At 45.4% G+C, this 22,389-nt stretch overlaps 1 protein-coding gene across 2 annotated transcripts in view; it reads right to left on the reverse strand.

Annotated features, from left to right (window-relative positions):
- Positions 1-628: 628 nt before the first annotated feature.
- The window catches only part of MFHAS1 (multifunctional ROCO family signaling regulator 1), a 99,687-nt gene continuing 77,926 nt past the window's right edge, over positions 629-22,389 (reverse strand). Inside the window, exons 2-3 of one of the 2 annotated variants that reach the window (XM_044912828.1) lie at positions 12,424-12,550; positions 629-2,630 (exon numbers count right to left, since the gene is read on the reverse strand). In XM_044912828.1, coding sequence (XP_044768763.1) covers positions 2,597-2,630; positions 12,424-12,550 — 161 coding nt within the window. In that variant the 3' untranslated portion in view covers positions 629-2,596. The remainder of the gene's footprint in view (positions 2,631-12,423; positions 12,551-22,389) is intronic. The other variant, XM_021694242.1, reaches the window with a different exon arrangement.

Here is a 22,389-nt window from a genome sequence, read left to right on the forward strand (position 1 = left end):
ACACCCCATCAGGAATTATACCAAACCCTTTCCTTTTTATTCATTCAAAAGAGTCCAATGCACAAATGTCAAATATGAGCACTGTCATTTTTTTTTTTTTCTCAGAAGGGGGAAAAACATTTATCCTGGCAGCACTGTTACAATTCCAGGAAGTGGTTTTGATACCACAGGTTGCAGGAATAGAAACCATAACAAACTCGAAGGGCGTTTGTTTGCGAGGCAAGGGATCACTGGGTCTCAAAAGACTCCCCTTGTGCTTTAGTGACCCGCCCGTCAGCCTCCGCCGGCTGAGTCTTCCCAGGTATGCAACGGCCTGCTTTGACACTGAACATTCCGGTAGAGCAGAGTGTTTTCTGTATCTCCAACCCTCCCCCGACCCTGAAGCAAGGTCTCGAGCTTTTCTGGAGCTTCTTCTGGTCACGTGACCCTCAGTCACAATGACCATTTTGCTAAAACACACGTGACACCAAGATTTCTTCTTATTACTGCTTCTCTAGGGTTCAGATGACAGCACAAAACATCATTTGTCAAAAAATAGCAGATATTAAGAATGTGGGCATTTATGTTCATAAGAATAACAAACATTTTGCAGGGTATGTCACCCAAAGGAGCCTTTTTTTTTTTCTTTCATTTAATATGGTCCCCTGGGGAGTTAGCCCAAAGTCACATCCTTCAGAGTCCTTGCAAAAGACTGGTCAAAGTTAGTTAATCTGACAGTTTAGGAACTGTCTCGTGCTAATTACAAAACTCCTATGCCCAACAATTCAATGGTCCATAAAGCAATTAAATGTTACCATTCGGCTCACACGCACACAGATGCACGCACGCACACGCTCACACAAGAACTGTGACCAAAGGATTAAGCAGGTGATCTTGTAACTGTGTTCTAAAAGGAAATGAAATCTCAAAATTGAGGTGTCATATTCAAGTATCCAAAAATGCAGAAATAGTCTGATCCCATTTGATTTTATGGCCGTGAGAAATCATACTCGTTTAACTGAGGTTCTGGAGTCTCAACTCCTGGGGCACAAAATCTACGAAAATCAACTCGGGATTGTTCACAATTCAACCACTTGCTAGTTTGTTATTCCTTTTAAAAATACGTCGAGACTTTGTATACTGGCATTGCAAGAGTCAATACTTTATAAAAGAAGGAAGAGAATAATACCAGCTGACTCACTTTTCATGCCTTACACTGGTGAGAAACAGTTTGTTTTACACATTTTTCCATCAACACGCAGAGGAGGCAGCTGTAAACAGAGTCCTTTCCATTCTTCAAAGAATGTGTTACTACTGCAGCAGATACGTTTGGCCCCGATTCGGAGTGGATGAGAGAGCAATCTGCTTTGCTTTTCATGTTCCACTCTGTGGAGACTGAACAACAATGGTTTTACTAGTTCTTGGCAGGTGACCATCCTATCAAGGCTCTGCATTTGTAAATAACCAATGTGGGATTATGCTCTCCAGTGAGGCAACTCACTATCTTAAGGTCTGACAGCCAGATGTGGAGGGCTGGCAGAGTGCTCTGCTAAATTTCACAGACTCTGTTGTAGAGAGAGAGAAAAAAGGACTTGTTAGCAAAGCTCTTTGCACCATTCACAACTGACTCCTGATTATCTTGAGCTATTGAAAGACTCAGGTTTTCCACGGACTCACTGACCCCTCTCTGTCCCTGTCCCCTGAAGAATCCCAACACCAGGCCTCCATCAGCACATCAGCCAGTGACAACTCACTGTCGACATGAAACCCAGCCTGGAGCAAGGCCCACTCGGCCCAGTGCTAGTGGACAGGCGGGCAGGGGGACAGAGGAATCCCACCAGCCCGCCCAACAAACAGGCTGACAGGCGGGGGACCTTTATTTAAAAGAAGGGGAGGAGACTGCCTGCCGTACACGTTTAAGGTTCTTGCTGATTATCGGCAGCCTCTATGACCCCAGCACTTAATCCGTGGGCAGAGAGATTTTTTTTTAAATCTCAGACGGATTGAAGAATAAAGACTGAACAAAAAGGTCTTACGCTAAAATAAGAAATTAGCCCCATCTCGGCACAGTTCTCATGCAGAATATTGCACCCAGTGTGAACTAACGCTAGAAGCATCAAACTGTATAAATTTAAATGTATTTGCATATTATAAAAATAAAGATAAACATATACATATTTTACACTAGTTACGGAACAGCAATGAACGGTCAATCGATCCCTCTTTCACATTTAACAGAACTGAAATCTGAGTGCTCAAAACACGGCCACCTATACTGGAACTATGGCTTTTATGTGCACAGAAAACAAAATCCCTGAGAAGCCATTCGACTTTTTTTTTTTTCTTTTCTTCAAGTAGCGCTCTCCTCGGAGGATCACAGTTCTGAGGTTCGGGTTGTAAAACATTTGCTCCACGTTCTCCCCCAGTCTCCCCCTGCCCCTCCCCACTTCCTCTACAGGCCAGCTGTACGCCCTGCTCTGCGAGCACCCCGAACGTCTATTCGCTCAAGTTCATGGAACATGCGCGGGAGCATGGAGAGGGTTTGCCAGGTATGAAAGATGGTCCAGGTGAGTTCGGATGCTCTCTTTTCTCCACGGAAATTCCATAGCCATAGAAGTCATTGGTTTCTGTGCTTTTCACCAACGTTCTTCCTATATAGGCAGATGAGAAGAAAGCAGAGCAATGACAAAAGTGACAGAGGATGAGATTCTCAATGCTAAGAACCAGAAGCAATCATAGGAATCAGTGTTTCTTTGCAGATTTTAATGTCTACTTCTGGAATTCCTTATAAAAGTGTAAATGTCAGGCAACTCACGATCCTTCAAAGGAAAGTGTCTTTTCACTAGAAAGCTGGGCAAACGCTTCTGTTTGTGACACGAAGTTCAGACATAAAGAGGAACTATACTAATTAGTAATAACCACCTAATCCATTGTAATTTCACAGCTGAACCAGATTTCTAATCAAGAACCCCAAACTCTAACCATAGCCCTGGGTCCTCTCAAGAAACATCCACGGACACACACACACACACGCTAAATAACCCTCTACAAGTAGGAATCCATGCGGAAAAGTGAGAACTCTTAGTTTAGCATGTCTACCTGGCCTAACGCGTTAGAGGCAAGGCTGTCAAACTAAAAGCCAGAGTCAGATGAATAGAAAATGAAGAAACTCCTGCATCGCCACCTAATTAAACAGAGTGGCATTCGATTCAGACAAAGTGGTTAGAGGGAAAAATGTCAGAGGTCCCCATCCCTTATATTGGCTTTCCTATAATGACACGCAGACCCTCCACCCTCCATCTCTATCAGTGCTGCTTGATTTTAAGGAGACTGAGTATAATATTAGCTACTTTACCAAAAATCTGCACCTTCCATTTACTAGCTACCCACTACACGCCAGGAATCACACCACTCACTGGTGTGAGTGATTCCTATGATTGCACTCACTGCAGCGCATTATTTGATTAATCCTCAATTCGTCATGCGCCCATGAAGTAAGCCCATCCTACTCTGCATTCACCAAGAAGGAAATTAAGGTTCCAAGAGGGTAAAGAACTTGCCTGGGGGGACACACCAGTACGCAGCAGGGCCAGCCTTTAATGAGGGTTATTTGACTCCCAAGCACGCTGCACAGCTAAAAGCAAGGTTGGGACGTTCAGGGCCCTAGGGATGGTTTCGTGTTTCTCTGGCACTCAGAGGACTGAGGACTTTTTGAAGGCCTATTATTATAGTAAACTTCCCAGTAGAGAAAGTTTTGAAAACTGCCTCAAATTCAAGTACTAATATAATAAATCTAACGGTAAAGAGGATGGCAGCGTGACAACTCATGTCTCCACCAAGCAGTTACCTTTGGCGGTTTGAGCTCTGGGTTTGGGATGGGGGGGTGTGCTGGGCAAATGTCTTTCTCACTGACTCTAAGGAGCCTTTGGAAACACAGACAGCTGTGTCTGGCTGTCTGTTCCCCTGAGCCACAACGTACGACAGAAACACAAGAATGTCTAAGCCAGGGCACCCAGAGGGAATCGTCCACTGTTCAAGAGAGAAAAAAGGAAAACCAGTTTGACTATATTTCCACATTGATACCACTTTTCGTGTTTAGGCTCTTCAGGAAAGGAAAGAGCCATCACATCACCAACCTTCCCCACCTCACACTGCTTCTCCATCCCAAAAGATCCACCTTGAATGCCACTTCCTACAACTTTTCTCGATCCTTCCTGGTAGAGTTCTTTCCTCTCGGTGCCCCCCAGGACTTTGTTGATACACCCACTGCGGCAGGGATCACATTTTAATTGTAATTAGACACTCACAAGTTTGTTTGGTTAAGTCTCTGATTCCCATTCTCCCCAAAGAGACTCTTAGATTCATGAGGGCAGGGTCTGTCTGCCTATTTCTGCAGCCTCAGCACCTGGCATGATGCCTGGAGAGTAAATCCTCAACAAAGCCCTGCTGAATGAATAATGAATAAGATGCGATGAGAAAGTCACAGGTGAAAAACAGCCAAGATACTATGAGACCATTACTGTCATGGTGGTGTGTAAGAAGCGAGGCAAAGGGTGATTACAGTAGAAGGGCTGAAGATGGCGTCTCAGGGGAGCTGACACGTGACCTTGGCCTTAGGGACAACGGGCCTTCTTCACCAGGTAGGAGAGGAGGGGTGGCAGCTCTCCATGGGCTGAGAGCCAGCTGGGCGTCCTGTATGGTGGACCCCTCCCTCCCACAGTAAGGGAGTGTCGCACGTGTCAGCAGGGTGGATGGGGGCTGTGAGTCATGCCCAGGGGTTTAAACTCGAGTCTATAATCATTAGGAAGCCATTTGAGGCTTTTAAATAGAGCAGTGGCAGGGTCTGACGTTGAAAGATAATATTGGTTTGAAGGAAAAAACGATTAGAGAGACGGAGGCCAGTTGAGACTCAAACACAGGTAGCTTGGTAGGGACAGGTGCATCTAGGGGAAAGCACGGGCCGAAGAGAAAGTTGTCTGGCCCAAGGTACTCATGTTGAGGCACCCTGAAAAGACCGGAAAAGAGGCCTCAGCGGAAGGCTGCGTGGGGGACAAGGGAAAGGGCGGCCTTGCAGCTGACAGACTCCTAGTTTGGCAGTGGGTGCAAAGCAGTGGCGGGAAGCACAGACTGATGGAGAACACGGAGGGGGAAGACCCTAATTCATACCTACAAAGCCTACGGGACCTCCCGGGGAGCTGCAGTGGGACGCCGGCAAGAGAGGTCAGCACGGAGGCTCAGACCCACAATCCTCTCGGGTTATTGAACCTGCTCTTCCCGGAACACAGCACAGTTCTTCAAGGTACTCAGAAGCTTAGGCTGAAACTGAAGCTATCCCATGTCGTACTAACCAGGTCTTTTATTTTCTGTTTTCTGATGCTTTGACATCTGGGCCCTGGCTGCCCCTGGCGGGACTGCCCTCCCAGCGTTAGGCAGTTCCCAGAGATAGCACACAACTCCAGTATGAGTGCGCCTCTCAATACAGACCAACTCTGCAGAGCCCACACCCTGCGGGCCACCTCCTTTATCAGGCTCCAACAGCTCAGGCCGCTCTCTATTTGCCCTCCTCACTCCAGGGCCATGTACCAGACACCCAGCGACTGCCCCCACGCCCCACAGCCCGCTGAAGCTACTCAGACTGGCCATGCCCGGCCAGCACCTTCCCCTGGAAAACACAGTACAGTGTTTTCCTGACCGGTTCCTCCCTCTCTGCCTGCTGCCCGAGCCCTGACCTGCTGGCCTTACTCTACATACCTCCAACGTTCTGTTATTACACTACATTCTGAAACAAACGTGTAAGTAAGAACTTGGTATGAAAACGGTGCTGAGCCTGGGAGCTACGACGTGGGTTTGAGGCCCAGCTGCGCCGCTCAGTACCTGCGGCTGTCAGAACGTGGCTGGGTCTGGAGCGCGGAGCTCCCTGCCCTGTGTGACCTACAGGGTTGGTGGAGGACATGAGTTAGGGGGCTTTGCTCTGACGGGCTCAGCAGTACCACAGGCATTTGTGATCATGATATGAAAGAAATGATACCACTCATCTCAGCTTTCTCCCATGAAGATGGGGTTAGGACACTGCAGGGGGCCTTAGACACAGATCCTCTGGGGTGAAGGGGAAGGGAAGCCAACATTCTTCCCTACCTACCCGGCACACACGTTTACCTTCCTTGGGCAGGCACCTCAGTTAAGAAACTCAACGTTGCTAGGCAAGTCAGTGAGCACATTTCATTCTAGGATCTAGATTATCTAGATTTGCATTTTGAAATTTTATTTTTTAGGATTACCTTGATAGGCCACCCACAGTGCACACCACTAACATTCCTGGTAGAGAAAGCTTGGTAGGGACAGGTGCATCTGTTTGTTGAGTGCTGTGCACTCTGTAAGGCATCGTGCCAACCATTCCCCTCACAATGGTCTCTCTAAATGCTCACAACAACCCCACAAGACAGTCGCTTCTGGAACCTGCATCTGCCAGAGGTCTATAGTCACAGCACCAACAAGTCGCAAAGATTCGAACTTAGGCAGCGTAACTCCGGAGCCCAAACTGCCTTGAGAAAATAAATGCAAACACTACTTTTAAGAAGCTATTTGCTGTGTTGATCCACTTGAGATTTTCCCGATATGACATCCGTGCATAATAAATTTTTTTAAATGACTTCTTTTTTTCCAGCAAGGAACTAAAGATGACTAATGCATGCAATATCATAGTTTTAGGCAAAAGAATTAGGCGGTTTCCTTATTCTTAATCCCCAAAGGCTTCTTGATTCGGGATAAGCAAAGGATTTGTAATTTTGAAATGCACTGCCGTATAGGATCTCTTCATCCCAAACCCCACCCCAACCCGTTTTCCCCCGAAACTCTCGAGGCCTTAGGAAGCCCTTATCTATTTAAGAAACCCTCTCTGCTTCCCAGAGACTTACCCTTAAAAATTGGTGCTCCTAAAGTCACAGATTGGGTACAGAAAAATGATGACATAGGGGAAAGAAGCACTATCTTTTCCACTTAATTTTCCAAGAAAGTATGGAGATACCTAAGCAGAGAGGAACAAATTCTAGTATCAGTGTGGCTGATGGGGCACTAAATCCAACAGACACTATTTCTCCTGGCCCTAGAATGCAGCGAGGCAATGAGCTGTCTCACTCCTTACAAAAAACAGAGCAAATCAACATGATACACTTCCTAGGCCACCTCCACATTGAGCTCCCTTTCTTCCGAAATACCATCCCCACCCATCGTGCTTTACAACTCGGTGGTCAGTAGAAGATTCTCCCATTGTTATAAAGCCAAATTCATGTTGCTCCATTGATTCCATAAAAAAAAGAAAGAAAGAAAATGATCAAGTCCATACTAACTAATCTGAGCGCAGTCTAACGTATTTTGCTTGTTTATCTGATGAGATAAAGGCCACAGAGTCTCCAACCTACTTTTTATAAAAGGGCTGTTTCCATGGGTCTTAAAATATCCTTATGTCATAACAATGGAACTGCCAAAATTCCTATGCGTGGTCATCACTATATCTTTGGGACTACTTATAAACTGTAAGAAGCTGGAATTTACCGGGGTCTTGCTTGAATGGAAATGCTACAGTATGTACGCAATGACCCAAGTTTAAAAGGTAGTTCTGAAAGGCAGTGTCTCGGCCCTGCCTTTCATCCTCAGTTGTACTTTCTGGAAAAGGAGAAAGCTTATTAGCTCAACAATTTTCAAACCAGCCCATGTTTTCCAATTTGGTGACACACGAACTGCCCCGATCCGGACTGACTTCCATGGTCGTGTCCAACACTCCACATGCAGCGCACACAGACGTGGGGCCACCGCCGGAAAAATGGGCAGCTGGTAAGAGATAAAAATGATACAGTCCCATTTCCTGTACGTTCAAGGGTAAGTCCATTAAGAAACTGCACGGAAGAATGTGGATTGCATTTCAGTATGCCTTAAGGTAAAACATTTTTAGATGCTAACCTATTGGATTCTGTCTCCTAGATGAAAATCAGGAGATAACCTGGGTCATCTGGCAGCTTATCGGAGCCTATACGTTACTTGGCAGAGGCAGGGTTGGTCTAAACCTCTCTGGAAACAAGAGATAGGAATGTTCTACAGGTACCTAAAAATAAAAAGCAAACAGTGAGCTGCCCCTTGCCTAAAGAAGTTCACACTTCCCTTCTGAACTGGAATTTTAAGTGTCTCGACGTGCGGGGCAGGCAGGATAGAGGCAGGAATTCACAAACAAAATTTTTTAAAAATAAACTTAAAAAATGAATCTACTTTCTCCTTCCTTTCCCCGCTGAAAGGATATTTTTGCCTCTTGTGACTTGTAATGTCCAAGACTCAGTATCCCTTTCATGTCTAGGCATCAGGTAGGCTGACCATTCAGAATTTCTGAAGGATGAGTATGTGAGGTGTTGGACGGGGTGATTAACTAGATGGCGAGAACCCGTTCACAATGTACCATATATCAAATCACCACGATGAACATTTCAAATATCTCACAATTTCGTCAATTAAACTTCACTAAAGCTGAAAAAAAAAAAAGATCAGTGGTTGCCAGGGGTTGAGGAGGGAGGGAAGAATGACACAGATGGAGCGCAGAGGACTTTTAGGGCATTGGAAATATTGGTTTTGATATGATAATGGTGGATACACAAACCCATGGAACAGACAGCACCAAGTGTGGACCCTGATGTAAACTGTGGACTTTGGGTGATGAAGACGTGTCAGTGTGGGCTCATCCACTGTGACAAATGTGCCACTCTGCTGGGGGGACGTCGATGTGGGGCAAGTTGTGGTGTGTGGGGGCGCGGGGGACACAGGATCTCCCTGTACCTTCTGCTCAGTTTTCTTGTGAACCTCAAACTGCTCTACAAAATAAAGTTTATGTTTTTAAAAAATGCTACCTATACTAAAAAAAGAAAACGGTCTGAAGGAGGCTACTCTCCCTGCAAGCAGCTCTACTTCACCCCCGCTGTCCAACGGTGGGCTGACAGCAGGTTGGGGGCACGCAATTCACTGCCTTTGGACTGAATTAGCAAACAAGAACACTTTATAAGAATTGCTTTGAAACTCACAAATCTGCGTAATACCAACACACCAGGCGGCAAAACCATTCCTGAAAGTGACACGAAAAAATTTCTTGACTGCACAGAACGAGGTGTTGCATTAGACAGAAGCGGCTGCAAATGGGCACACATTTCCTTTAGGAGTGATGAAAACGTTCTACAATTAGACCGTGGTAATGGCTCTGTACCACACAGTAATATGTCAATAATCACCGCATTATTTAAAAAACCTACCAGACAGAACCCACATATCCTTAAGGAGGTCAGAGTTTTTCAGAGCAACCTAGCAAATGTGCTATGAGGTGAAGTTTCACCTCATCTCAAAAGCAAATATCCTTGAAAATCAGCCCAGGAGAGCCAAAGTCTGAAGATGACTCACATTTCTATCTGGTAATCAACAAAGAGGACAAGAAGCCACTCAGCTCCTCAGTTATGCCCTTGGAGGGTGAGGCAGAGGGGCGGCATCTCATTCATATGACCGCTTCCCAGTGGAAAGTTGGTGGCGACCCGAATCGCCAATCGCCAAAACAAATGATGAAAGGAAGTCGTCTTTTTAAAAAAATCACTACCTACTCTTTATTCTCTGTCTCTCCCCATAGGGAAATAAAACACAGAAAATTTTTTAAATGAGAAACAGAAAAGCTTGGAATTGATACGGAAGATCCAATCAAATAACAGTCGTCGATGGTTTTTCTTTATAAAGCACATGGCAGCACCATTATTTTATACATGGTCAGAGGCAGGCTTCAAGTTAAATGACAAGTCTCTGATTTGACCTGTAAAGGAGAGGAGTAAGCTGGTTAAAGAGCTTGGATTGTCTTTTCAAAAACCACCATGAGATCTAGATCAATGACATAGGAGTGGAGGGTGATGATTCTGATAGGTCTGGGAAGAGTTTTCTGGCTGAGGCCTGTTGTCCTGGCATAGTTAAGAGTGCTCCTTCCTGTCACCCTCAACCCTTTCCTCATTTGAGCAATAAAATCCTGATCCACGTAGCACGGATCAGCGGTGCCTTGGTGCTGACGACTGGTTACTGACCCGAGAGAGGCTCTGTAGCCAAGGATAAAGCCCACTGGCAAGGGAGCCCACCCTTCGAGTCAGGGACGGGACCCCAGCGATCAGAAAGGCCAGCACGCACACATTAGAATCAGCAGCGGGACGACTGTTTTGCAGACTAGCACCTGGCCCTTCCCCCTGGAAATTCTGATATATATGCCTGATTCAGAAAGACGGATCTCCACCATCCACCTGCATTTTAGGGGCTGACCGAGAAGTAAGAAATCACTCGCCATGACTTACTGAAGTTAACTTGGCTGGAGTTGCAAAGCCAGTATGGTGATAGCCCAAGACTCCCAAGTCCACCTGCCTGCTGGCAGCCCGAAGTCTAACTGTCAGGGTCTGACCCAAGTTGTGACCCCATGACAACCACTTCCCATGACAGTTTTCCTCCTCAGTCCCCGGAATCTCCTACTTGCAATACCCTGTCATCGGCCTGTGAATCAGCCCTCTGCTGGGCAAGGCCAGGCCTGCATGTATATGTTTGCTTTTATGGATATTCCTTCATTTAGAATTGAGACTTCACTCCAAACCTGCTGCCCATTGTAAGAGACTTAAAAAAAAAAAAATCCATTTTGAAATAAAACTACTCATATAACTAGGTCAAACATAGTTCGATCCCTTAAAGGTATTCTCTCCAGCATCTAGACGTTGGGAGGCTTTGCGGCTCTGATTACCCAAGCCCTTAAAGCTGCTTATTCAGGTAGGTAGAATAAAGTGTGAGAGACAGAGGGGCTGATAGCATTTTCTCCAGGCTGGTGTAAATGTCCTTCTGTGGCCATACGGCGAGAAGCCCATGGGAAAACACGGATAAAGCTGGCTCAGTGCCACAGTCGTTTCTCGTACAAATGGGTATGTTAACTTCTACCTCTAGCTCGCCTCTGAAATGCCACGTGGCTATGGCAAAACAAGAGGTTAACGTCTCTGCTGGCTCAGGAAAATCTACACAAGTGCAAAGCGTATTGCAAACTGTTGCCCTCCATGTCACAGCCTGCGACTTCTGTAAATCCCCTTAGGCTTTCCCTACGTGTGTCTGAAAGAAAGGGACCCATGTATGCCAAAGGACAATCACACTGCTGTTGTTTGATATGTTCAGGACAGGGGATGCTCTGGTTAATAGGAAGTTACTATGTAATCCTAAGAAGAGCTTCGCGATTTCACAACGTCTTAGGGGCACATTAGTGATGAATTAGACCATGCGCAGCAGGTTCGCTAAAATAGCATTCTGCTTATACAGCCTGAGCTAAGAGTTTCCCTTGGGCATTCAGTGATATTTTCCAGCAAAGATGATGAATTAAGGCTGTTCTAATGAGTCATCCGCTTTGGAGAAAGGGGCGGCCCTCTTCGGCAGCTGCTAAGGAATGAGCGCCCACTGAACCCCTCGCTCTGCAGACAACACACCAAAGTCAGGAAAAGGGACACTTCAGGGCAGAGGCACGAGCCCCATTCGGCACAGGGCTCTCTGGAATGCAGCCTCACGGCAAGTTTCTCAAGATGAGGAGGACGGGTCACCATTTTCAAATGCAAACTTCAGAAGCGCCCTATAAAAAGCTTATATATATGGAAAAAAAATTCTATGTGGTCAACTAGAAAGAAAAATGAAAGTCTGCTGTCTGAATACTTTGCTGTACAAATCACGTCGCCACCATCCCCCAGATAACGAGATCGGCTCCCAGAAGACTGCGGCCGCCACTTTTCAAGATTTGCGGTGAAAAGGTATTTCACCTCAGTTCAGGAGTGGCCTGTTTGGTTCCTAATACTACAAAAAGAGACAAACAAAAACCCAACCCAGGATGAGTCTGATGTATAATACTAACTGTAGCCAAGTTAGCTCACGCATGTACATTCTTTGGGGGAAGGTGGGTGGGAGCTTCCTTCTGCACAGCTGCTGATTACTAAGGACTGAGAATCAGAGACCTACAGAGAAAAATAATCTACAGATTTTCTGTAGGCTTTTCTTATTTAATGGGCCCTCACTGTTCTCACTATCCATAAAAAAAAAAAATGCTCTTTTTGGATGCATATACCTGCAAATATACTAAAAGTCAATTACATACTTTAAATGAGTGAACTGTATTGTATGTGAATGATAGCTCAATAAAGCTGTTAAACACTCCTTTATCAGCAAAGCAAAAAAAAAAAAAAAAAAAATCACAAACAAGAAAAAAAATTCCTAGTTTGCTACATAAGCCCTGATGTCTATGTCACCTAGATATCTACGTTTGCCCTGGGAGAGCCTTCAAGGTTTGCCAAAAGGTACTTTAACCTGGTTTTTTGTTGTCACAACTACTGAGGCAGGATGAGGAGTGAGGGACAGGGGACCACGTCTGGAACTCACTTAGAACAGGGGCTGATCACAGTCGGTGTAGGTGGGTAAACCAAGGCAACATTCACTCGCTCGCTGCCGTTCTTAGGGCAAATGATCTCTGCCACTCCTTCTGGTCTGGGCTGACTCAGCAACTCCCCTGCAGGAAGAGAGAGAAAATGCATTCATGAGATGTACCTTACGAATGGGACCATTTCACAGAGTAATACAGCGCTCGGGGATGGGAGAAGCAGGGAGGAGGGCAGGTAGTGAGCAAGTAAAGGGTCTCCAGACAATGGAGTCAGAGAACAAATATGCACCCGGAATCACAAGACTGGCCCTGCTCCCACTCCACTGCCTTAATTCTCATCTGCATCACCATGGAGAACATTCTCATGGTTATGGCGAAAAGGCCATCGTTCCAGACAAAGACAGCCTCCGCTAGCATTTTCCTCACCTTCCTTTTCACAGACTGACTCTGGAGATCTTTATCTAGATGTCGTGGCGAATTCAGCGAGGATCCCTAGAGCCTGGAGAAGCAAGGGCTGCCAAGGTGTCCGTAATTAGCATTCGGGGGCAGATGGGATTCGGGCAGACTTGTAGCAGCATTTCAACAAAGCCCTGCAGAAATGATCTCGAAATGCAGCCGACTGAAGGTATTATGAAGGTAAACAGCCCAGCTTCACCCTGGCAAGAGGATTTCCTAGGTAGGTATGTGTGAGGATTTGAAAGCACCAGCATAATGTTATGAGTAATGGGGTCTAGTAAAAACAGACAATTAACTTAACGGATTACCACAATACCCAAGGGAAATCTGCGTGCTCTGCACACCCCGGATACAATCGCTCTCCAACTAGATCATTAAATCCCTAAGAGCAGTGATGACTTCCATTCCTTCATCTCCCCTCCGCCTCGTCTACTTATGGGCAGTGGCCTGCCCTCTCTCTCTTCTCATGGCTAGCATGGTGCTCTCGCTCAGAGAAAATGTAATAGCCAGCTGCTAGCTGAGGATGGTACCTGTTATTGCCTAAATCCCCCTACTTAAACCTAGAAGTTAAATAGACCAAACCAAGGACACAAAATGGATACCAACTACAGAGAGCTGCTACTAAAAAAAACCCGTCAACTCTTTGGCAGCCATCACTTGTATAATGGATCTGAGATTCTAGCGATCCTGAAGTTAAGCCAATAAAGGATAATAAAAAAAATCCTTTGCCTCAAAATACCCTATTTCTAAAGGCCCCACCTTCAGCAGAACTCACAGTGATAAAGCATGGCCACGTGCTGGTCCTTGTACTGAGAGCTTTAAATGTACATCTCATTTCATCTGTGCAATGTCTCTGTGAGGGTTACCCTCATTTTACAAATGAAGAGGCTAATGGTCAGGGACGTTATGTAGCATACCCTGAGTCAAGGGCTAGCAAGTGGCACACTCGGCATGTGACCTTGGGAAGTCATCTTTGGGGAGCTTACTCTTTGCCACCACCCTCCGAGACCTCCCAGAGTGGGAACTGCTTCTTTACGCCAGGACACATCTCCTAGAAGAGCAATTTTAAAACACTATTTTTAAATAATGAACTAAGCATTGACATATTTGTACTTTTATGATAAGGCATTTGTTTCCTGCTTTGAGCATTTTTATATGGCTTTGGACAATATGAACTGAAGATAATTTGAAGTTCCTTAACCAAATTACTGTCAACACCCAATTACTGCAAAGTTAATTTAGCATGACTAACTTATATCACGGATACATGGGTATCAGAGCTACACTCTGACACCAGCTAGGAAAATATTCCAAAATATAAAAATGCAAGTTAAAAATGTAAACACTAAATGCTATCAAAGCAATAAAACGAACCAAAGTAATAATAGCACGTTAGAGCTGGATGAATAGTTGGAAGTCATCCGGCCCAAACACCACGTTCTAAGTCAGAAACTCTCTGAGTTTAACGGATTTGCTCCAGGTCCCACAGAGCTGCGCATCTTTGACCCAATCCAGCCACCACGTGACTAGGACCGCAAGGGGGTGCTCTGAACACCCCAGGCCTGGTAACACCCTGGCCCTGGACCGCTCTCCCCTGGTTCCTTATGGGATATTTTCAATTTGCACTTTCTGTCCCAAGATTACCCCCAAGGCCTGAACACAGACTCAGCTTCTCTGGTTTCCCCTGAGAACGCCCTCCTGGTTAGAAGTTCACCCGGCCTCTCTCAGCTGCCCGAGTGCCCGGGATCCAGCTGCAGATGCCAAGCCCCGACTCGGGCGCCCACCCCCAGCACAGGGGCTCTCTTGCTGGCTGCTGGTTTCCGGAAGCAGCCAGAGCTGAAATAATCTGTAGGAGACTAGTAAGCATCCGTTACCAATTTTTATTAAACCAACAGCTTTAGTGCAACCACCCCCCAACCTTGATTCCCAGCATCCTCCAGAACCAGGTAACCGGCTTGTTTGGGTCCTCCTCCCAGCAGCGTGGCCAGACACACAGGCAGCACGAAAGCTGGAGGTACCAAGAGGGCTCACGCATCCGAAAAATTCACTTGATGCTCCACAAAACGGAGCACCGGGCTGCACGGTTCATAATCTGCAGCACGTCCATGCACTCCCACAGGCTACCGTCGGATGGGAGATTTGGCTAAGATTTCTGAGAAAATAAGGAAAGTAGCTGCTTCTTCTCAAAAAGCGTACCACAAATACAAAAAGTGGTTCATAACTAGTGTTGTCTACTAAAATAGCAGCTCATTGTCTCAAATTTCTTTAACACAAACTTGATTTTCAAACTAAAGGGCGCCACACCTTCGGCTCAGGTCACAATCTCCGGGGCCTGGGATCGAGCCCCCCATCGGGCTCCTGGCTCAGCCGGGAGTGTGCTTCTCCCTCTCCCTCGGCCGCTCCTCCCTGCTCATGCTTTTTCTGTCTCAGGTTAATAAACAAAATCTTTAAAAAAAAAAAAAAAAAGCTAAACTAAAATAGAGCCATTCACCAAGTATCTAAATAGGGAGATCCTACTGTGTGTGTAAGGGGATGCAGGGGATACAAGAGTCTAAGGCAAGGCCTCTGATACGAAGGGTCCCAGCATCAGAGAAAGTCAAATGTGAATAAAAAGAACTACAGTCCTGTGTGATAGGGGCCCCCAAGCAAAGTTACGAAATGTTAGAGGAGCAATGAGAAGGACAGACTACTGTTGATTTGCAGGACTGGAAAAGACCTCAAAGAGTGGACGACACGATCTCAGAAGGCCCAATAACATTCGTTACCATGTGCTCTACCTTATCATCATGCTGTTATATACATCAAGGTGAAGGACACACATTAACCCCAGAAGAAAAAACGATGATCACAGTAGCCGCTAACATTTATCAAGCATTTATTATGTGCTTATACTATAAATGTTATTATGTCACTTAGTTCTCACGACAACCCTATGAAGTAGGTACAGCTTTTATCCTCAGGAGAGTTAGGCTCAGGGTTAAGTACTCACCAACATTCATAAGGAAGGAGTGGCAGGGCCAAAATTTGGACCCAGGACTATGTGACTCCACTCTTTTTTTTTTTTAATTAACATATAATCTATTATTTGAGTGGAGGTCTGTGATTCATCAAGTCTTACACAATACACATACCCTCACCATAGCCCATACCCTCCCCAATGTCTATCACCCAGCCACCCCTCCCTCCCACCCCACCCCCCACTCCAGCAACTCTCAGTTTGTTTCCTGAGATTAAGAATGCCTCACATCAGTGAGATCATATGATACATGTCTTTCTCTGATTGACTTATTTCGCTCAGCATAATACCCTCTAGTTCCATCCACGTCGTTGCAAATGGCAAGATTTCATTTTTTGATGGCTGCATAATAGTCTATTTATCTGACTCCACTCTTTTTTTTTTTTTTTTAAAGATTTTATTTATTTATTTGAGAGAGAGAATGAGATAGAGAGAGCATGAGAGGGGGGAGGGTCAGAGGGAGAAGCAGACTTCCCGCCGAGCAGGGAGCCCGATGTGGGACTCGATCCCGGGACTCCAGGATCATGACCTGAGCCGAAGGCAGTCGCCCAACCAACTGAGCCACCCAGGCGCCCTATCTGACTCCACTCTTAACTGACAGGACACACTACTGTACTGTCCTGGGCAGGGATATCGTGATGATTAAATTAGATAACATAAGAAGTACTGAATGTTGTATCTGGCATCTAGTAAATTCCTGACACTATTACTATAATGATGGAATTTTTTTTTTTTGAAAAGCTTACTTTTCCAACTATATAAAAAATTCATTTACAAATATATGATCAGTAACCAGGTTCTCTATAGCAAAGCAATACGCAAGGATTAAACCATAAAGCATCTGCCAGCAAAACACCACGTCGCCAGAGATTTGAAAACTTCAAATGAGAAAAAAAGATTAGATTTATTACACATCTGTCATCACTAGCAAAAGCAATTAAGAAATAAATCCCAAAGTTGGTGGGAGTTGTAAAAAAAAAAAAAGCTACATTTACAGAAAACATGTTAGCATTAAAGTGAGGACAGATATACATGTGACCTGGTATATTTCCATTTTCAGGAACTTGCTTCAAGGCCTTTCTCTCTGACAAAAATTACACAATGATTGCTCATAGCCACGCTATTTACAAAACAGTGAAAATTTGGTAACCCTCTCAAATGTCCGACAACGGGGAGATGATGAAAAACTACTACACACTAATAAGGCGGGATCCTCTGCAGTCATTAAAAATTATGAGACTGACATTTCTGGGTGGCAGAGTCAACTTAAAAGTACATTCTAATTAGAAAGAGCAACTGACAAAGAACACAAATGAGTTTAGAGTGAAATGGGCCATTCAAGATGAAATGGTCCTGAGGTTATTTATTTATTATTATGTTTGAGTCAATAGTAAAATAAGACGAAAGCATGTTTCACAACTGAAGGGAAAGGCCAGCTGTAAATGCTAATGCGTTCTCTCCTGTCGGAGATTTTCTATTCGTGTGCAGTAAGTATACAATGCCATCTGTCTTCCTGAAGAAGCAGAAATTTGGCTTCATGCACAGAACACTGCAATCACTAAGGCTGTATTAGGCTTTTTCATGAAAAATTATTGAACATTATGAAAATTATTGAAAATTATGAAAAACTGTTCTTAATTACTCCGGCTCGAGATTTCTGGCATTAAAAAGCTACCACATAAACTGTTTCCCCCCCTCCGTGGAAGAACAGAATGCTAAGTCTTATTATGATTTAAAAAAAAAAAAAATCAACAGAAGATAAGTGGAACGAACTTTTTCACCTTTTTCTACTAAGTATCAGAATTCTCAAATATTGGGCACATTACTCAAAATACTACAAACTGATCATAGTAATGACTCAAATCACAATATTAAACGCCCCAAACACTTCTTTTCAGTGTAAATGAAACCCACTTCCTGATCCGGGATAAAGATCTCAGTTATGAACATCCCTCAAAACAAGCAGAGTGGTCTTAGGTATTAAAACAAACAATGATATAGGTTCTATTAAGTAAATTATCTGGATGTCTTTCGGGGTACCTTCAGCTCTACTATTCTAAAAGTCACACCCCTCGCCCCTCCAAGTCCACTGCTGTATTTTAATGAAGTGTGACTCTCGAGTAGCAGCCATGAGGTGCACGAATGCATGGTTTCCACGTCTCCTCAGGGTAAAGGCAGCATCGTCCGAAACCATGAGCACGAAGGTCCCCCCACTTGGCAAGCCCACCAAGTTATCAGAGACAGCAGAAACCGGAGAACTCCACGGTCACTTTATATGGAAGAGGAGAGCCAGAAGGAGGGAACAGGACACCTTGTCTTAAGATGAAATAAAGCCCAGAGAGTATATACACAGGAGAAGTAAACATTCAACATCAAAACGTTCAATTTAAAAACATGCCATCATGCACACTTACGAGTGTGAGAAGAGGCAGACAAGATCCCCCAATACCTGCTGGTTCCACATAACCAACCATTTGTAGACTTGGCTGCCATTTCAGAGGAGGGTCCCCCTATGCCTGCACCTGCTCCCACCATGGTGCCTTCCTCAGGACCATGGCTGGGTGCCTCCTGATTGGCCGCGGCTCAGAAGAAATAAATAGACCAGGTTGTGTGTTTTGGTAGTCTTTAAAAGAAATTCCATTTTGTTAAGCAGCTTTGGTCTCAGCCCTTTGATTATTAATTCTTTTGGTGGGGGCAGGGGGGGCGAGAAAGTGACGTGCGGGAAGGAGTGTAGCGAGTCTGTAAAGAGCAGAAACAGATGCGGGTCTTCCGTTTCGGAGCCCGGAACTGTGCCCATCTCTGGCAGTCGTCCTTCTCATGGTCCTCTTCTTCAGGACAGGGTATGATGCCGGCCCCTGGAACCACAGGCCAGACAAAGCCGGCAGGCCGGCACCTATCCTCTGGGTGCTGACAAAATTCCCTGGGAAGCTGTCTGCGGGTAGGGAGAGCATACTGTCAAGCTCACTCAGAGGCTGGAGGGGGCACTGGCTGGAGTCCTTGGAAAATTCCCTCCGTGGGTGCTGCTGAATTCATGGGAAAGCCAGCTGGGACACCCCCAAAACTCCCCGGAAGGTGCCCACTGAGCTTGCCAGGAAACCGGCGGGGGTACCCAGAGGTTCAGCAGGAATCTTCCTGCTGGGTCATTGGAAGTCAGCTGCGATACCTGCAGACATTGTCCAGCACTTGGCTACATGTACTTCTAGAGAGTTCTGGGACTCCAAAAAGGCTCCCCAAAGCCACAGAGATGCTGCATTCTTCCTGTGAGCAGAGTCTGCTTTTGGCTCAGTTAGTTCCTCTTGGAAATGAGTCAATGAGAGGACCACTTAATAACTGGATACATCCCAAGGTATGAATTCTAAAGGCAACTGCAAAAACTCACACCATCAGAAATTATGAACTTCTCGTAAAATTGTGTTTTCATTTTCAACATACAGCCCTGCGATTCTTCAAAATGTAGGAATCTACTGAGTTCTGGGCAATTTAACAATGTGAAGACATTTCTGTCTCCAGCCATTTGTTGAATTCTCAAGACCAGTTTTGATTCTGAAAGCTGGGATTTCTTTTTTTTTTTTTTTTTTTAAAGATTTTATTTATTTATTTGAGACAGAGAGAAGGAGATACAGAGAGCATGAGAGGGAGGAGGGTCAGAGGGAGAAGCAGACTCCCTGCCGAGCAGGGAGCCCGATGCGGGACTCGATCCAGGGACTCCAGGATCATGACCTGAGCCGAAGGCAGTCGCTTAACCAACTGAGCCACCCAGGCGCTCTGGGATTTCTTTTTTTAAAAAATATTCAAATGGCCTTCTATGCCCTGAGGCTTTGGGGACAATTTGTGAAGTCTTATCAGTAAGAGTACAATCTACAAGCCAAACAGAAGCAGGTCAACTGGGGTTCTTGGACATGCCCTTGAACTAAAGGTGCAACTCAGTTCCTAAATTCAGCAAATTTTCAGGGCCTGCTCGTCAAACTGCACTAAACAAACTAAATTTCAACACGTTGCTTCAACTTCTCCCCAACATCCTCCAAGGTGGTGGTGGTGGTGAGTTACAGGCAGAAGGAGAAACAGAGATCACAATCTTGATTACTTCTGTGACTCACACAGTGATTCTAACCTGTGAAGTCCTCAGACTCTCCTAATGAATAACAGAAGCCAAGCCGAGCAGGAACCCCACACTGGGCACAAACGACTGATACCTTTAATTTTTCCTTTTATGGAAGGTGCTCCGCCCGGAGTGGGCAAACTCAGCTTTTCCTTGTTTGGCCCAATTCCCAAGAGAGGAGTGTCCTAATAGTAATGTCTGCTTACTAATTACATAAAGCTTGTTTGTTTGTTTGTTTGTTTGTTTGAGGGACAGAAGGAGTGACTAGTATCTCGGGCATGCTTCGCCAAGAAGGGCTGCATTCAGCCCCTCCCTGATGGAGAAGTACTCTGCTCTCTTCTGGATCAAGGGTTGAGACCAAGGTCACAGCACCCCTTCCAAAGCATTTGACCAGAGTTCAACCAGAAGGAAAAAAAACCTGCTAACACGATTTCTTTTCAAATCTCCGCCTGAATTTTGTCACTTCCTTCACATTACAAGCTCCCACTTCCTTGTCCTCAAGTCTGTTTTCCTTTTTTGTTTTTCCTCTGTAGCCTTCTTTCCTACCACTTCCGCATGCTTGGCTTGCTGCAATCGCCTTGCCTACAGCCCCCTATTTCTATCACCTAGAGCGGATTTAGAGCCCCATACCCCCCTCCTCCAGGCTGCTGTTGTGCCTAGACTCTGCACCTGCTGAAAAGCCTCAGGGTCTCTGATCTACAGAGTCTCCTTCCCCCAGTGTTCATCACTGCACTGGGATGAGATACCAGGTAGAAGCTTCATGAGGATTCCACTTTAAAGTGTGAGGTTCCAGCAGACACAAGATAAATATTCCTGGGGGCCAGAATAAACATCTAGGACAGCAGGTGAACCTGGCCATGGTGGTATTTATTACACGGAGGAGAAATGACTCCAGGGAAGTTGCAGGAAGTTCAGGAGCCTACTAGGAAGGGCTTTGCCTTTGGATCTAAAAGAGTGAACCCAGCAAAATAAAAGATTATATCAAAGTTCTTTACACTTTCTGGTCTCGGAGTCTTTATCAGTCCCAGATTAGCCCAAATAATATACAAAGTGCAATAACACAATAACAAGATATCCTATCTTTAGATTATATACAAGATTTCTCTAGAACATCTAAAAATAAAGCCCGATGCATCCCAGAAAGGCAGAACCATGAGGCACCACTGGAAACTTAGATGAGGTAGTTTTCTGACAGGAAAGCATTCGGACCATGGCAAGCACATTTTAAAACTCACTACCCACAGGAAGTGCCAACGGCTAGTCCAGAAAGTGTTGACAAATTCATGCAGGTAAATCAATAATGGACACACTGTGAGAAAGTAAAGCTTCCAGAGTTGAAGTTACAGAGGACAGCTAAGGCCCTCTACAACACTATTCTCTCAGTAGCAACAACAAACATGAAGTGAATGAATCCACTCCATACACACACAAATCCCACCGGAGCTGTGATCTGAAGGTAACCCGTCGGCCGCTGGCTCAGCCAGGCTGTCGGTGATGGACCCACGTATACATTCGTCCCTCAGAAAATGCCCATGAGGACTTACACCGCCCTGTCCTCACTGACCCTTAGAAGGTCTGCCAGGGTCTGACCCAAATCAAAGCTGGTCCGGGCCTCTTCCACCACTGACTCAACTTGCCTCTCCTCAGACGCATGTGCCTGCCACTTGGCTCCATTTTCATTGCTAAGGGTTTATATAAATACAAATCCACCCAAGAAAGGAAAAATATTTCCCTTTTTCCTGCTCTGGATAAAGTTCCAACAGACTTGGCTAAGGATTAGACATGCTTCACAGATCAAAGTGTGTATGGGGGAAGGTGGGGGGGTAAGCAGAGCCCAAACCCAACTTGGCCCTCCCTCTCTCAAAAGGCAAGTGAGGATTATAAAAAGCCCACACTGCTGGCCTGAAGTGCTTTCAAAAGGTTACTCTTTATTTGGATAGCCTGTCACCTACTTCTTAGTGGAAATGGTTCCAGGCTCAGAGAAGTGAACGCAGACAGCATGAAAGCATTCCGACTAAAACTGTCTCTCTCCAACCGTAGCTTTCCTTTCAACTGTAAATGGGAGGAACTTTTATGATTTGAACTGAAATTTGAAACACTGGCCCAACAGCCTTATCAAAATCGACCTGATTCGGAAGTGCTAGGATGATCAGAAGCCATAGATTTGCTTGTCTCCTAACAGGGAAGATGACAAGATTTCTACAAGTTCATTTTTCTTGGGAGGAAAAAGAAGTGAATGTCAGCCTGGGTTGGGCAAGCCAAGGAATGGCCTGGGAGACCAGAGAAACCCACAAACTGAAGTCTGGAAGGAGCCCTGAGATAGTCCAGCTTGCTTATTTTGCACATGGCTGATCTCTCCCACGCGCATAAACAAACCCTACAGGAGAACCTACAGCG

This window comes from Neomonachus schauinslandi, chromosome 2 (assembly GCF_002201575.2).
Source record: "Neomonachus schauinslandi chromosome 2, ASM220157v2, whole genome shotgun sequence".
Classification (NCBI taxonomy): domain Eukaryota; kingdom Metazoa; phylum Chordata; class Mammalia; order Carnivora; family Phocidae; genus Neomonachus; species Neomonachus schauinslandi.